The 17,002-nt window shown below is 36.7% G+C and overlaps 1 protein-coding gene across 1 annotated transcript in view; it reads right to left on the minus strand.

Annotated features, from left to right (window-relative positions):
• Positions 1–1,631: 1,631 nt before the first annotated feature.
• The window catches only part of BZW2 (basic leucine zipper and W2 domains 2), a 56,746-nt gene continuing 41,375 nt past the window's right edge, over positions 1,632–17,002 (minus strand). The window contains exons 8-12 of the mRNA XM_033088909.1: positions 13,050–13,220; positions 10,964–11,110; positions 9,767–9,905; positions 2,782–2,904; positions 1,632–2,090 (exon numbers count right to left, since the gene is read on the minus strand). Of these exons, the coding sequence (XP_032944800.1) occupies positions 2,062–2,090; positions 2,782–2,904; positions 9,767–9,905; positions 10,964–11,110; positions 13,050–13,220 (609 nt within the window). The 3' untranslated portion in view covers positions 1,632–2,061. The remainder of the gene's footprint in view (positions 2,091–2,781; positions 2,905–9,766; positions 9,906–10,963; positions 11,111–13,049; positions 13,221–17,002) is intronic.

Raw genomic sequence — 17,002 nt, forward strand, 5'->3', positions numbered from 1 at the left:
TGGTTTGAATTGATGGCCTGGAAGAAATCAGATACCTCTCCTTTCAGTTTCCTGCTTTACTCTAAAGGGACTAGTCTGTGAGAGCAATGCATTCTAGAGGCACCCTTTTGTTTAGTACCATATGGTTTTCACCTCCGGGACAGTGTACCATATTGGGATGAATGAGTTAATACTTTCTTTTATAAGACAGGAGAAGGGCAATTGTGAAAGGGTGAACTGGAAAGGAAAACTGGTATGAAAGAGGAGCATTCCACAGTAGATCCATTGTAGGAAAGAATGTCCTGGCGGGGCCAAAGAAAATGTATACAAGTGGACACTTTGGTCAGTGTTGCTCAAGCAGTAGTTTACTGTAATCAGAAGTGTATGGACACTGATGGTAACCACTTTGAGCACTTTTTGTAATTGCAGAAGTCAAACGTGACTTGTATTCAGCTTTTGTTATTAGTATATATTATTACAATTTTAATAGTTTTTTCCTTTCTTAAAATGTGTATACATTTTTTTTGGCACCTTCTGTATAAGTACATCCAGGTGTATGCTAAATAGTTTAAGGTCCCATAAAATTCTTTATTCTATGACTTCCAATCATTCTTGGTCACAGTTGTCTGTCCTTATTTTCTATGTAATGAAACTGACATTCGCACCTATAATTTAAAAAAAATACTGTGTTTCCCAGAAAATAAAACCTAGCCAGACAATCAGCTCTAATGTGTATTTTGGAGAAAAAATTAATATAGGACCCGGTCTTATTTTACTATAACGTAAGACCAGGTCGTATATAATATAAAAGACGCATTAGAGCTGATTGTCCAGCTAGGTCTTATTTTCGGGGAAACACGGTGTCTATTTAAATTGATATTCCTCTGTCCATTGTTGGGGCAGAGAACTTGACAGTGCTCTCACTACATGGGAAAAACGACAGTCATCAAAGGCTTAGCGTTTGGAAAATGGAAGGACTCCATCATATTAAAGATTTAGCTCGAATGCAGTCAAATCATTCAGAGGGAAAAAATTCTTTTTTCTCCTGAAGACAGATAGGAAACTAGAAAACATCTTACCTCGGTGAACAGTTTCCAATGTTTCCTCTTTTTGTTTCAACTCTTACTTAGCTCATGTTTGTCTTGGCGACTACCACTGCCGTATCCGCGATCCTTAAGTTTTTCAAGAGTTAAGAGTTCTGTAATAAAACTATGAGCTTACCAAACAGTAAGATACTTCACATTGCTACTGTTGCAAATAGGATAATTTAAAAAATAAAATCACTTAGTTATAAATATAAAGAAAGATCTATTTACATATATAAATATTTCAGCTCTTCTCTAGGAAATAGAGTGGAGAAAAACCTGAGAAGTACGGAACTACACATTTACATAGCTAATAATTATTATTAATAATATCACTTCATGGTATTAGAGCTAATGCATATGTAATTTTGGGTCAATTTCTATTCACTATGACAATAACTGAAATTTATTATTTCTGATGCTTAAAGGAACAGTGTTGTTTTCATAGACGACAAGAAATGTAACTTTTCAAAACTTTGTATGGGGGGAAAAAGTAAAGCAGCACACGGAAATGTCGTCTGTGTAAGTAGTCATGTACAGTAAAGAAAGAAAACCTGAGAGTATAGGCCCAGATTATTATAAAGCCATTTATTTTTTAAAAAAAACTGGTTTGTCAGATCACATACACGAGCAGAAACACACCTACCAAAGTGGCCCTGTTACAGACACCAGTGGGGCGTTTACCACACAGTACCTGAAAAATACAGCTAAAAAAGAGGAGTCTGTTGAATATTTAATTTCAGATTCCTACTTGACTCCTTGTTGAATGGCTTTAAGTTAGCATATAGTGAGTGAGAGGTAGAGTCCCAAGTATAATAGCTGATGCCTCAGGGCTCCATTTAAAAACAAAACAAAAACAAAAACCACTTTTCCCTTCTGCACAAGGGAAACCTATCCTATTTTTTTTTTCCTTTGTGAAAACGGAAGCCAAGTTTCTCTTCTTCAGCATTCCCAATCAAAGTGTTGTGTGACTTAGGTATTGTGCTTCTCGAGTCATCTAATTTTCCTCCCCTTCTGATTCAGATTCTAGGAGAGAAGAAAGTCAGGATTTTTATTGCTGTTATTTTTTCCTTTAAATAAGGTCATGAAAAGAGTTTCTAATCCACTCCTCGCCCCTGCTATGTCCCCAAAAGACATTTCTATTCTAGGCATCCATTTAGGTAAGATAGTTACATATGAGGACAGATAGCAAACTTTTGCTCCCTTTGCTTTTAAGTGAACTTTGCCTTACTAAAAATGCAACATCCTCATTAATATTATTAAATAGGAAATATAACTACTTTTATTCTTTGAATCACCTTAAAATAAACTTCATTCTTAGTTGCATTCACTCTCATCTATTATTGTTCTTCTACTTTGTGTTGCCATTTTAAATATCAGTCACTGGTAAAGGCTTATAAAAATCTACATAATCCGATGTGTGATTAAGGCAAATGTATTGTTTTTTTTTCTTTTCAAATCTGCTAATTATTTTTTCCTCTTTGTCCTCCAGTAGGGTGGATAATTTAAGAGGGTTTTGTTTTGTTTTTTTGCCATGTAGAAATTTTCATTGCCTTGATTTCAGAAAGGAAGGCTAAGCTGTAGGCAAAATGTTTGATATGGAAGATAGTTCAAGACCTTCAGTTTTAGGAAAGCAAGAAAAAAGACATAGATATCTTGAATTATAATGAGAAAGTATTTACTAAGTGCCCACTACAGTTGTTAAATGGAATCGTACCTTCTTCTGCATTATGTAACCACTCAACAAATTTCTTCATCTGGTCAAGAAAAACACTTTTGCCTTTGGCCACGTGTGCTTCTTTGTACCATTTCAATATTGCTTCTTCACTCAGCACGTCAGCTGCAATTTCAAATCAAAGATTTCAAAGTCACTACATAAATGTGATGTTTTAAAGCACCTTTATGTCTTACAGTTTAATAGAAAGCAATCGCTTTTAACATTAAAAGCTCTGTTATAAAAGAAATCCATACCTGAGACTTATCAGAAGATAAAACCCAAGCTCATTTCCATATAGAGCTGTGGCATATTTTAGCAGTTAGCACAGTAGATAGCGATGATAATGATACACATCTCATCAGGCACAATATAATGCAAATGTATATACAAGTCACACTGGGACTTGGAAACCTCTCATAGTCCTAATTTTCTGGTAGAAAACTGGGTTATTTTGCAATTTTGCAAATGAATCAGCAATTCCAGCATTTCAGAACACTCTGTGTTCTGCCAACTTCAAACACATTTTGATTAAACTGCAACCTCAAGTGACTGGACTTTTAAGGGGATTTACTATTTTAGGAGAAAAGAAGGGCAAATGAAAAAAATGTAGATAGGATGCAATGATAGTAACAAAAAGATGTAAAGATGAGCTTCCTGGGTATATCATGGAACCAATACACACATAACCCAAAGTTCTACACTTTATCGCTAAATCACTAACTTGTTTTTCTGCAGCATCATATTCCAAATCACAAGACAAATGTTTTCCTTGTACTCCATTAAGAGAAAAACAGAGACATACTAGATAGATTTCCTATGGGTTTCTAACAAAAAGTATTATCTATTAACTATTGATTACCTAAAACTCTAAATTCCATAAATATGCCTTGGTACCATTGAGTTACCATTAGACTATTTAATGTTAAGAATAGGAAGGGGATTATGAAAATAATAGCATATATACACTGCCAATGTTCTAATGGGTTGTCTTTTGGGATTTTGGAGTGGGAAATGAGGCACAAAACCAATGAAAAGGATTTATTATTGTCCCCAATGCCTGCCCAATGCATTACAAATGCTGGTAAACCACTCTACTGATGTATTTGCAGTTAAAATATAATTTTAACTTATGAAAATGAGAGAAATGATTTGATAGTTTTCATTTAAAACACCACTGACCTTTTCATAATAAAACCTTGGGTTTTTTTTGTATTTTTTTAAAATAATAATTTGCTCTGGATTCAATGGAAGTGATGGAATTGGCTAAAAATGCACAGAATTGGTTTTAGAAAATATACGGTTTTCATTTGCTTATTTTTATCATTAAATATACTACATTTTGGAAAGAAAGGAGGAAGTCTGGATTTATTTATTTATGAGGACTGGGCATAAATTTAATCAGGAGCCCTACAGAATTACCGTTAGCTTCTAGGCTTTTAGCTTCTTCTGTTCCCAGCTCCACGAATTCTCCACTCACAATGAGGAAAGAACTTTCTCGAAAGAACTTTCCCACCCACTTGCCCTCCAAGCCTAGTTTTTACAGAGGTGAGGAGCAGGCAGTTTACACCCTAAGGAGGAAATGACTTGTTATTGTGCAAGACTGCTCTACAGAGATTTTTTCCGAGAACACTAATCAGCTTAAACATGGGATTTAAGAGTCTCTTTTATAAAAGTTGTCTTTACAAGATCTTTAAAATGCTTGTGATTTAGATCAGTAATTTCCCAATTGCTCCCCTATTAGACACTTCTCAGTATGTACACCCAACATATGTATTTCTTTTTGTTTATAAATTATATGTATGTTCCACAGAGCTATTATTGTCATAAAACAAACAAAAAATGGAATTAAAACTGTGGCAAACATGTTAAGGGGCATTCTATTTTTTCTCCTCACCTTAATGAATTGCACATAATACAACATACATGCTGGAAAGCTGACATAGACTGCAGTTTAGTGACAGTGTTTTGAGTGTTTCCTTCGCAAAGTTCAGAGCTCATTCCTATGTTTTACTGCCCCCTAGAGGCTGAAAGAGGCCTTGACAACTACTAAAACGCTCGTCAATGACAGTTCTTATGAAAAGGACACTAAATGGTAAGTAAACCTTACCACATGCATGGTCCACTGAAAATCAAACAGACTGTGCAACGTTGAGTTCTTAGAAGAACCTAATTTAGTAATAAATACTTGCAAGACCCCATTTCTAGTATTTTGGAATAAATAATAAAGAAGGGACAGAAGCAACCACACAGGGCAACGTATGAGGCAAAACATGAACATCAAAAAGTTTGAGAATTCAACTTTTGTTTAGAGAAAAGTCTAATTTTAAAAGGAAGGAGCCCCTTCTGAGGAATGAAGAAGAGGGAGAATTTTTTTTTCCTCTAAGGAAAAATGAAAAGAGTTATTTAAAATTTGGAGACTACAAGGTGTTTGTTAGGATCTCTCAGAAATGCCAACTAAGAATATGTATCAGTAAAAGTACTAAGAAAGACATGTTCCAATTGCACACAGAGTTCCCTCAGATTAAAATATATCAATTATGAGTTAGAGGCCCTTTCACTGTCCTCCCACCCACTGCACATCACTCTCTGTATGAACCTTGTTTTAGCCATTGACACGTGACTGTAATTCTTGGTTTTCTTCCCCACTCTGAAATTCAGGCAGTCAGGGACTGTTTTGTTCATTTAATTTCCAGCATTTAACAGAAGAACTGTCATCTAGCATGCATGCAACCAATGTACAGTGGACAAATTCATTCACTTGAGGAAAACTAAGTATTTCTCAATTGGTAGAGTTATAATTTAAAATTTAGATTTTCGTGAGGATCAAAGAGACAACATTGTAACAGTGGTTTGAGAATTGTAAAGCTTTAGATAACATTAGTTATTTAGATATTTAATTGAAAACTGTGTCACTTGGAACATAGGAAATTCAGTACTTTTTTTATTATAGATGTCACAAAGGGACAAACTCAAAAATAATTCATCTCAAGAATGCTGGGACTATATGGTGAGAAGCCCAGAAACCTTTTATTAGAATGAGAATAAGAAACTTACTTTAGAAAAAATTGCATGAGGGACAGGATTTAATCTAAGAAATTTCTGCAAACAATAAAACCCATGATAGGGATACTAAAAGTGCTTGAGAAGGTAATTTTATGTTTTTCAGACCTACATGCTGAGAATATGCTACTTAGCTTCAGGAAGGAAGGAAGAGAAATTATTTTTAATAGTGAATAACGTGATATTTGAGAATTATTAATGAATTTATTATTTTTCCTTACTGACTTCAAAATACAAAAAAACAAGATTTTAATACAGAAAATGAATCTTTACTAAATGAGCAATCACCACTTTTTCTTTCATTGCTGAAAAGTGTTATAGTTTGTTCACCTTTATGCCGCTGTTATTTAAATATTTTAAAATCTTTCAATAATGGCTTTATTTAAGTAACTAGGCTTGTCAAAGGGGACATGGGTAATCATATCCCCAACTTTCTGTTGTCCTCATGTTCTGGAAATATGGGGAAAGTGTGTGTGTGTGTGTGTGTGTGTGTGTGTGTGTGTGTAATGAGAGAGAGAGATTAAAATGGAAATAGAGAAAGGATCTCCATTTTCTTAAAACCTGTATTAAAGCAAAAATGTTCCTTACAATAAATAAAAGGAACTCACATCACTAGATAAAAGAAGCAAACAGGATACAATTTGATATTTGTAAAATGTATATGTATATGTGAAATTAATGATAAGTAGAATCTTATACATGGTACTATAGTTTATGGAATTTATCACTCCTGACATCAAATACCCTTTAGACAGTGGTCCTAGACCAACAGTCACAGTATCACCGGCAAACTCTTGGGTCCAATCCTGGACCTACTGAGTCAGAGTCCTTGGAGATCTGTGCTTTAACCAGCTCTCCAGGTGGTTCGCATCACATTAGAGTTGGGAAAGGAGTGTTGTCATGCACATTGTTCATCGAGCTTTCTAGACACACACAATACATAACAGAAGCATCCACATTCTTATACAAAATAAATAAAATAGATGCCGCCTGGGGCACAAGTGTCTGTTAGATGAAATACGGTCAGAGTAAAAACGACTATTCAGAAATGCTAAGAAGGTAAACACAATAAACCTCTTAATAGTGGTATGGAAAAAAACCATTACTCTGGGGTTTCATGTTCTTAGGAGAAAACATAATTATTTCATTCAGAAAAATAGGCTATCTGTATAATTTTGTGGACAATCATGCAATTTCCTTAAAACAATGACATTTAGTTTAAACATCTCAGTGATATAGTTTAAGTTTTCATTAAAAAAAGAACTTTCCTGATATCATTTCCACAACTAAGCCAGAATAAAAGTGATGTTGCCCTTGGGCTTGCTCATACTCGCCACAGACCTTACTAACTTTAGATGGCCTAAAAGCTCATCATCGAGTTAATCAATGGCCTAAGGAAGAGCTAATGCTTCTTCTTTTAACTTCTTGATTATTTTATAATTTCGCATCACTGTTCCTTAGCATTTGGGACTGACATGTAGGAAGTAACTCAAAGCCGCCAGTTTTGCTAGCTGTCAGTAGTTTCTGTAAGTATAATGGGGAAGGATGTTGGCATCAATGGTTAAAATGAGAAATCTGAAGAAGGACTTGGATGGTTCGTATGTGTGGAGGAGAGACTGTTCCATGAGTGACCACTGTCTATCCTCTGAGATGGACTCGGGCCAGAATGGAGTTGCTTACCACAAACCCTCCTTAGAGACTGTCGGATTGTAACCAATATTCATTCTGACAAAAAATTCAGCACTTTGCTCTCTCCCTCCTACCTCCTGCGACGTGCTGGTTCCTGGAACAGGCCCTTGTTCTGACCTAGTCAAGCAGGTAATTTCCTGTACGTGGTAGAATCCATGCACTAGTACCTGTGACTATATTCTTACCATGTATCATCCTTAGGTGCCTGCCAAGTAGCACGGAGAATATCCACTTTGACAGATATGTCTCCTACTGTGTTTCCCCAAAAATAAGACCTAGCCAGGCAGTCAGCTCTAATGTGTCTTTTGGAGCAAAAATTAATAAAAGACCCAGTTTTACTATAAGACTGGGTCTTTATAATATAATATAATATAATATAATATAATATAATATAATATAATATAATGTAAAATACCGGGTCTAATGTCATATAATACTGGGTCTTATATAAATTTTTGCTCTAAAAAATGCATTACAGCTGATTGCCTGGCTAGGTCTTATTTTCAGGGCAACAGGGTATGTCAGTTTCCCTTCATAAACTGTTAGTTGACAGATTAGAGAGGCCTGCCTCTTTCTTCTGTTTTTCTCTGCCAGCCTCTTACGGAGATAGATTTTCAGCCTCCAGGTTTTTCCCTGGGTCTGCGTGTACTAACAATATGCAATCTAAATGCCATTACTGCTAAAAAAAAGTAGTTTGTTTATTTTTTTGTGAATTAAATAGAATAATGAAATGAGATGATTCTTCAGATAAGGCTCAAACAACTAAGTCTCAGTTTAAAAAAAGATTTGGTAGGAGACACTGGTTGGGTTAGCTATTAAATGACGAGAAAGGAAACTGTACTTAGGCTACTAGTGTAGAGACAGTTTGCTTTTCCGTAGTGGAAATCATGGACCCCGCCCTCCCCCAAAGCAAATGTGAAACCTATCCCACAGGTCTCTCTATCACCAGCGTAGACAGAATGGCCACTGGGTGAAGGGACCCTGCTTCTCTTTGTTGTCTGCTGGGTACCATAGGTGGGTTGGCAATATGATCTTCAGATTTGGTCCTCATGGGTCATCTTGGGCATCATTTAAGCCCTCGTTTTAGGACATTCCTATCTCATGACCTTACCCAAGAGGACCTAATTTGGATCTGGCCAGAGAATTCGGATTTTACAGAACTTCAGATGGGACTTGGCAGCCATCGCAGCCTCCTATTGATATAAAGAGTGTGTCGAATACCTTAGTGCTGGGACAGTGAAACATCACCCAAACTCCTGTGGGCAAGATGCATGTACTTGAAAAATCTGGACAGCTGATGAAAACACTTTGTGAAATGCTATTACACATTTTAAAAATAGCTATTAACCAAAAATATAAGATTTTTATATCTCAGCACCCAAATTATCACTCAAAATAGGCAAATTTAAGGACACATCAAAAGGAAAAGAAAGATTTGGCTGGTATTCATTTATACTTCAGTTTTTCTGATATTAGGCCATTTAAGATTGTAGTAACTTCTAATAAGCATTTCATAATGTTCAACATGTATCATTTCTCAAGAGCTCCTTTTTCCTCCCTCATAAAATTACATAAACCCAGACCAAAGAATAGTCCATGATTATTTTTTATATGCTGTAGGTATAGAGATCGAGATCAGTGAAAACCCTAATAGCATTCATTTATTAAAGGCAGTGCCAGTTGGCATGGCAACCTAATCCTTATAAATACAATGAAAAGACAGTAAATGTGAAAATCTAAAAATAGCCATTTCCAAGGAAATAGAGTGGCTGGGACAAATAACTAAAGTACAAAGTGAAAAAGCCAATTATTTTAGTAATTTTCAAATCAGCTTTATGGCACTTGAAAAGGTCTGAATGAACATAACTTTCTGTACCATTCTGCTAATCATTGCTATTAGAGCTAATCCTTACAACTCAAAGCTAGACCTAATTACTTGGCGTAAGTACATTCTTTTTCACTAACCCCTCCCCCCACCCCCTTTCCCGCCCCCAACAACCAGTTCCTCACCAGTTTTCTGGGAAGTTCCGCCAAGGAGAAGTACCTAGGGGCCTCATCAGGCTGGTTCCTGAGTCCAGGCATAAACGGCATTTGCACTTACTCTCTATACATAATCAGGCAGCCTCACTAAAACTTGCAAAGATTAGTGTGATCCCCAGGTCACCCTCTGCTTCACCCCTCAAAGTGTGGCAACAAAAACATAGGAACATGGTGGTGGAACAAGGTGGATGGTTACCTTTATAAAAGAGAACCACGATCTTCTGAAAGGCTTTCATGAAATGGATGTTGTCGTAACAGTATTCCTGAACCTTCTGCAGGAGGATCAGCTCTGACTGGCCTTGGGAGCTGAACACAGCCAGCAGTGGGGCGTATTGCTAGAGGGGAAGTGGGGGGGGGGAGAAGCCGTTAACTTTTGTGGGAGGTACAGCGCCTGCAGCGCTTGAATCACAACAGTAATCTGGAGATTTGCTTAGAAAACGTTCAGTTTTTGGATTAAATTCTTATTATATTGTGTCTAATCAAAATGATTTTTTTATACCAGCATCTTACCAGATTTCTCTCAGTGTTCCCACTAAAAGGAGACCAAATATGAAATTCCGACTAATATGATGTCTGTCTATTGGAGAGTGTGCAAATAAGACAAAGAGTGAGTTTCCCCTTCCCCAGACATCCAGACCCCCTCACAGGTCATCTTTATGGTTTTGTTCCTATTGTTCCCTTTGCCCCAAATGTCTTTGGCTTCCAATCACTGACATACAGCCATCGTTTCCTCTCAGAGCCACTCAGTTTAACGCTTATCCCTCTGAGGAGACTTCCGTGATCAACTTAACGTGCAGTTTACTCACTGCTCTGTTTTCATAAACCCCAAGTTGTCTCTCGTATTCTAACCTAGTTTATACTCGGTCATCTTTGACCTCCCAATTCAAGTGTAAACTCTGAAGGCAGGATCTAAGTCTTCCACTTGTCTTACCATCGTTTTATAAGGAGAAGACAATTCATAGAAGCAAAGATATATGCATCCATGAACAAAAACATACAATTTATACAATCAGTTGATTTCTTCCACCACTCAGATACTTTTCCAATTCTAATGTCAATTTGTGGTTTACTTACACAAAAATATTCACTAAGAATTTCTGTCATGGAGAACAGAAAGAAAACCAAGAGTTAGATGATACTTCTCTTTAACTTTACTGAATATATGACTAACCTGTGGATTTTCTGACATAGTTTTTAGTAAGAACATACCCTTCGATATTTCATAGGCTCTCACATCTGAAATATTTTAGGGGGTGGCAATTTTGGAAAGAAAGAAATTAGGAAATATATGTTTGGCCTGAGCCGGGGTGAATTGCGGTGGGAAGCGCGCGGCCATACTGCTAAGAGCTGCCGTTGGCCTGCAGCCCCGGTGCCCCCATATGAAGACCTGTACCTTCAGGTGCTTGAGGGCTTGTTCTGCCACAAGCTCCTCCTTCTTGTTCCATTCAACAGCGTTCATGATACAGGTCCACAGAAGTCCAATCACTGCTGTTTCCGGAAGATCATTCCTCTTCATTTCTTCTTTCACATAGAGCACCACCTAAATTTCACGGGAAAAGGGGTCAGAAAGTAAGAGGCACATGGAGAGTTTCTCCTCTCACTGTCCCGTTTAGTAAAAGGTCTGGGGCCGATACATATTTGACTTAGTCCCTTCCTTCCCGGTATATAGTCTCAGATTCCAAGAGGGACAAAACACACAATGATTTTATTTTTCACAAAGCAGATTTATTTTTAGTCCAAAAATTAATAGGCTTAGCTCCGGCCAAGAGCTGCTGGATAATAGGAAATAAGAGAGAATGTTTGTTTCTTGGGGTTTCTAAGGAACCCTGTGGGTCCCTCAGAGTAGGGTTTACTTGAGCCAGTCTGACTTCCTGGGGTTGGAAAGAGGCAACAGAGCTGTTAATTTTTACCTCTGGCCCTCAACTTCAAACTGCTTGATGGATAATGTCTGGGTTCATACAGGCTTGTTCTCCACAATTCATTCTTTAATTATGACTTTTGACGATCTTTATGCCCCATCTCAGTGAAAAGGTAATTTGTAAATAATTTGTGAAGTGTAAAGGCAATTTTTATATGATACATATCAATGCAGCAATATCCTACAGGTAATTTTTCCCTTAAAATTATATGTTTAAATATGCAAATTTATCCTCAAATTTCACAGTATGGAATATAGGTCAGCCTAACTTAATTGTATATCAAACTTGTCTGGAAGAATATTTTTCCTTTTGAAAGAAAATCACAAGTAGAGGTTAGAGCCTTAGAAGTGATGAAAAACCGTAATACATCTCAAGTATACTACTTTGTAATATGTTTCCCCCCACCCTTCATTTTTTAGTGAAAATATATTGCCCTCATTCTTGCTGAACTGGGTTGCAGATGTATCAGCATTGGGTTCAGCAGGCTCTGGGAACACAAGGAACGGCTTATGGTTAGTTCCAGTCCCAGAGCTGGCTAGGAAATGCTGCAAAGACAGGTGACATCTCTGCAACTAAAATCATCACCAGATTTTTCGATTTTGCTTTTTTTCCCATGGAAAATCATGTTCAAGTTCTTTCTTGGAAAAATGTTATTCAATATATCAATGATCTTAATGCCATTAGACTTAGGAATATTTAGTGCTCTAACACGTCCCTCTGCTAGATAGTATCAGTCTGGAATTCTCTAGTCTTAAGCCACATGGGGTACCTTGCAAGGTTTAGAGCACACAGGGTGGTGAGGGTAAGGGACGCAGGAGTAAGTGGCAAAAGGAAAAGACTCTTCATTTAATTTTTGTATTACCATGTAAAAGTGTTTTATAGTCAAATAGGGAGGTTTGCCCAGGCATGAATTTTTAAAAAATATAGTCACAGCCGTATGGACTACAGCTATATAAACTATGTTTACATGTAGCTATACAAAAATGTAGTATTCACAAAACGGGGATGCACAGCTACTGTGAACGGGATCAAACAAGCCACTGGTCCAATGGATCTTTTCCCACGCTATGAATTTACAAACTTTTTTCCCTTCGAATTAAACAAAGAAATAACCATACATATTCATATCCAATGACACAAAACATCCAGGGTTGATTTCAAGCACCACCAAATGCTTAACCACGTTATATAATCTGCCACAAAATGGAAAAAAAAAAAACAAACACAAAAATCCCAACCACTTAATGAGGTAAACTGATAGTGGATGGTAAATCTATTTGACAGAAGAAATATTTTGATAATCATAGCAGTCTGGTAAAATAAGTTATTTGGGTGGAAATTATCATTAATTTCTGGAAGATTCTAGAGGATTCTGAATGAATACTTTAAAACTGAGTGGCTTTAAATGGATGGGCAAATGCATAAAGTTCATAGAGATAAAAACAAACAAACAAACAAAAAACGGGAGGTCTCCTTCAGGAAGGTAAAGCTTGTGCTCCACAGTCCACGTCATCCTCTCATTAGAAAATTTTGGAGTGACATCAGCCCATGGTTTCTCACCTCCTTGATGGGGCATTCCTGAGAAAGACGCTCTTGGAGCTCCTTCTGCAGTTCCTTCCTGGTGCCCAGGGACTGCTGGACTCGCAGGAAGTCGGAAAGCTCCTTTAGTCCTGCGTCAGTGAAGTATTTAGCAAAATGATCCACACTCTGTCTGTTAACTGGAAAGAGTTCCTGAGAGAGAAAAGAGAGACTGTTAGACCACAAGCTACTCAAATTTCAGCAAACATAAAGGACAAAATTTTAATATTAAAATAGACTTAGAATAGCTCATATCTGGAAGAAAAGAACAAGGACTGATTTTCAAAATAATAAATCTCAGGTATATTTCTTGAGCATTTGCTAAGCAATTAGGCAGTTTTACAAAGAGAACAAAAATGCTAAGCAACTTAGATAAACTAGCCTCACTCATTTTGAACCACTGTTGATTTTTTCTTTTACTTGCATCAAAGCATAGCAGATGTAAATACAGAACTAAATTTGCTCAATTAAATGCAAATAACTTTGAAGAATATTTGGAATGCTCTAAATTGACAAGAAAAAATTAAAATCATTAATCACACTATTTCCTGAACCATGAGTTAAAAGACAAAAGTCAGTTTTCATTATGCTGACGTGATTTGAGATGATATTAGAAAAACAACACTGACTATTGTCATCTCATGGACCTCTACTCACATTCTGATAAAATGCTTGCTACATAGTATTCTAAAACACTAGCTTGGGAGCTAAAGAGCATTTTGTTATATCTGTTGATGACAGTGGCTGTCAATTAAGTTTATGGCAAGATCTAACTTAAACCCACTCCACCAACTCTTCAGTTTGTTGCATAATTTTGTTGGAAATTTTAAAAAGAGCAATACACCATGGCTACTCTTATATTTTTACCTCATTTCCATTTTACCTTCCATAGCTTGGCAGAGTCTCAGTAACACTTAGTCATGTTCTAATCCTGTGTGGCTTCAACACCCAACTAAGAAATTAAGGCAATTTTCAAAGCTGTCACATTTTTCAGACTGCTGCAGTCTAAAAAAAATAGATCTAAACTTTTATGTTGGTTAGATTTGCTTTTATACGTTCAATGGTTATGCGCCAATAAAAATCTCAGTAGAAAGATCTGGGTTTGCCATCATGTATAGGGACATAGCCAGATGGATTCTAAGTCATGATTCCATTTTCAATATTCTTATATCATCATCCCATAATTTCCCTTGTTGAGTCATGAGTTTCTAAATGTCAGAACACGCATTCATGTTAAAGCAAACTTTTCATACCAGACTGAAATTTTGTCACTGACATTTGTGCTAATCTTTAAGAGGTCTTCCAAATTTGGGGGCCTGGAACTAAGTTAGTTTTGAGTTTCTTCTATGAATCAAGATGTGTTGGGCCCCCTTTGCTCATAATTGTGTAAAGTACCAATTTTTTATGGCTGATAAACTAAGTCCCAACAAGGTTAAGCAGCTTGACCCAAATTATGCAGCCAGAAATATTTAAGGACAGAGCTGTATGACCTCAAAGTCAATACTCATTCCATTACTCTGTGCTAGCATTTAATACTGTATGTAGGAAGAATGTGACTCCAAAGTTTGGTCTAAAATTATGTTCAGAGCAATATGTCATCAAAGATATTACTCATGGTTTATTTATGAACTATACTCAAAGTCCTCATGAATGTTACATAATATATTCAAAATTATCATTCAGATTAGGCAAAGTCTGTCTAAATCATATCATGACATTTACTGATTTGGAACACAGCTTGCATTTGTTAGAAAAACCCTAGCCTGGTACAAACCTCCATCACCTCATCCGTAGGTGAGGTGATGCTTCTGCCATTGCTTAAGTGTATTCTCAATGCAACAGCCAGAGTGATCTTGTAAAGACCCTAAATCACATTATGCACAATTCTGCAGAGAAATTCTGCAAAGCTTCCCATCTTACTAAGAACAAACGCCAACGTCCCTCAATGATATGGGCCTTGCTACTTTGCTGAGCTGATTTCCTTTTTCCTAGCTCTTATCAAATACTCTCTTTTGCAGTCCCCAACACGCCACGCCTCAAACCCTTTGCATATTCTGTTCCCTAGAATACTCTTCCTGGAGATATCTATATAGCTTACTCCCTTACCTCCTATAAGTCTTCACGCAAATTTCACCTTATCAGAGAGGTTTTGTTCATTACCACTGAAATTGCATCCCACATTCTGACACTCTGAGTTCTTAGCAACTCCCTATTTTTTTCCTCATAGCACTTTTCACTTTTTGTTATATTACATATTTGAACTGTTTAGTTGATTGCCTGCTTCCTTGCAATAGAATATAAACCCCATAAAGGTAAGGGTCTGTTTGTTTGATTCCTTTCAATGTCCCCAGTTCTAGAAAAATTTCTGGCCAATATCCTGACCACTGTTCCCTCTCCAGCGATGGGGAAATGATGTTTCACATCTCCTCTCTTCTCTGAGTGGCTGTAAATCGTTCTTTATTCTGTATTATGGAAGTGGGTAATTGCTAAACTCGGAGGATATGCTATTTTTCTTGCTTTACTAACACAGAGCCAAAGATAATTTTACTGTATGTGTTAATGAAACAAAAAGTTTCTCCTTGACAGTGGAACTGACCCTCTAGTTCCTCATTCGTTTGTTGAGTCAGTAAACATCAGGCAGGCACGGTCTTCGTGCAAAGACGATTACCCTGTCCTCACAGAGCTTATCGTGTTTCTGGTAGAAACTGCAACCTATGCTGCTCACACCCAAAAGATATGTAGACATAGAAACTTAGTAAGAGCAGCTCAATGATGTGTTTTTCAAAAAGAAAACACATTAAGAACTTTTTTAAATGAAGCAACCTAATTAAGTTAACCAAGCTCTGCCTATTGATATCTTTAAGGAACCACGCTTTAAGAAATAACTGCGTCTTTTGTGGCAAGTTGTAATAGATTATATCTGTGTTCTCAATCATTCACTCCCACTCCTTTACACAGTATTAAGAGAAGCCCTTCTTGCTGTGTCTATCTGGAGGGATAGGGAAGACTGAGAGTGCATTAAATTTTCCCATCCTATGCCAGGCTGCTCAGTGACTTCGTTTGGCCAATACAAAGTGAGCTTTTAATGCACTGGAGGGGTTTACTTCAGTCTCCTGTTTCCTGTCCTCGGCCATGAGAATGGCCCAGATGGGAGCTGCTCCTTCAGCTTGGGTTCCAGAATAAAATAGCATATAAATCTCAGTGGGCCAAGATAAAGCTAATCCACAGACTTGAGGACAAGAGTATGTTTCTTCATATGAACTTCCCCTGCTCAGCAACTTCTCTTTTGACTTTCCTTTTATATACAGAGATCCTCTCCAAGTCGCTAGAGAGTAGGTTTCCTTGAAGACAGAGAACTTTTCTATCCTGTTCTCTACTAGCTTCACAGCTTCTAGGACTATGCCTGGCACAGAGCAGGCTGTCAAAAAGTATATGCTGAATGAAAATTATTATCAGTGGCAGAAATTAACTAGAATCTAGACTGCGTAATTTTTCATCTTTGTAATAGTCTAAAAGACTTTTAGAGACACGAATAGGACTATTTCAATGTAGATTTCAAGAGACAAAGGAATTTTACATAATTAAAAACGCAAGTATTTATAACGAGGCAGTTTTAGACTTATTCCATGGATCCACACCCTTGCTGGAATACACTGAAAGAGAAAATCAAATAAAAGAGAAGGTAAAGAGAAGACGGTGGGAGTATCTTTTAATTTTAGACTTTGTCCTAGAATTGTAAAAGCAATTTCATTTAGAATAATCTCTGTCATCCATACTGCTATTACTTCTAGCAGAAAGAAATTACAGAGAGCAGATAGAAATTATGAGGACAAAATATTTTTCTTGATTTTCTTTGAAAAATAGAAAGATAGAGAAATAAAAATATAATCAAGTAACCATAATAATGGAACTTCACATTAACTACCTACAATAAA

The sequence above is a fragment of the Rhinolophus ferrumequinum genome, chromosome 20 (genome assembly GCF_004115265.2).
Source record: "Rhinolophus ferrumequinum isolate MPI-CBG mRhiFer1 chromosome 20, mRhiFer1_v1.p, whole genome shotgun sequence".
Lineage (NCBI taxonomy): Eukaryota > Metazoa > Chordata > Mammalia > Chiroptera > Rhinolophidae > Rhinolophus > Rhinolophus ferrumequinum.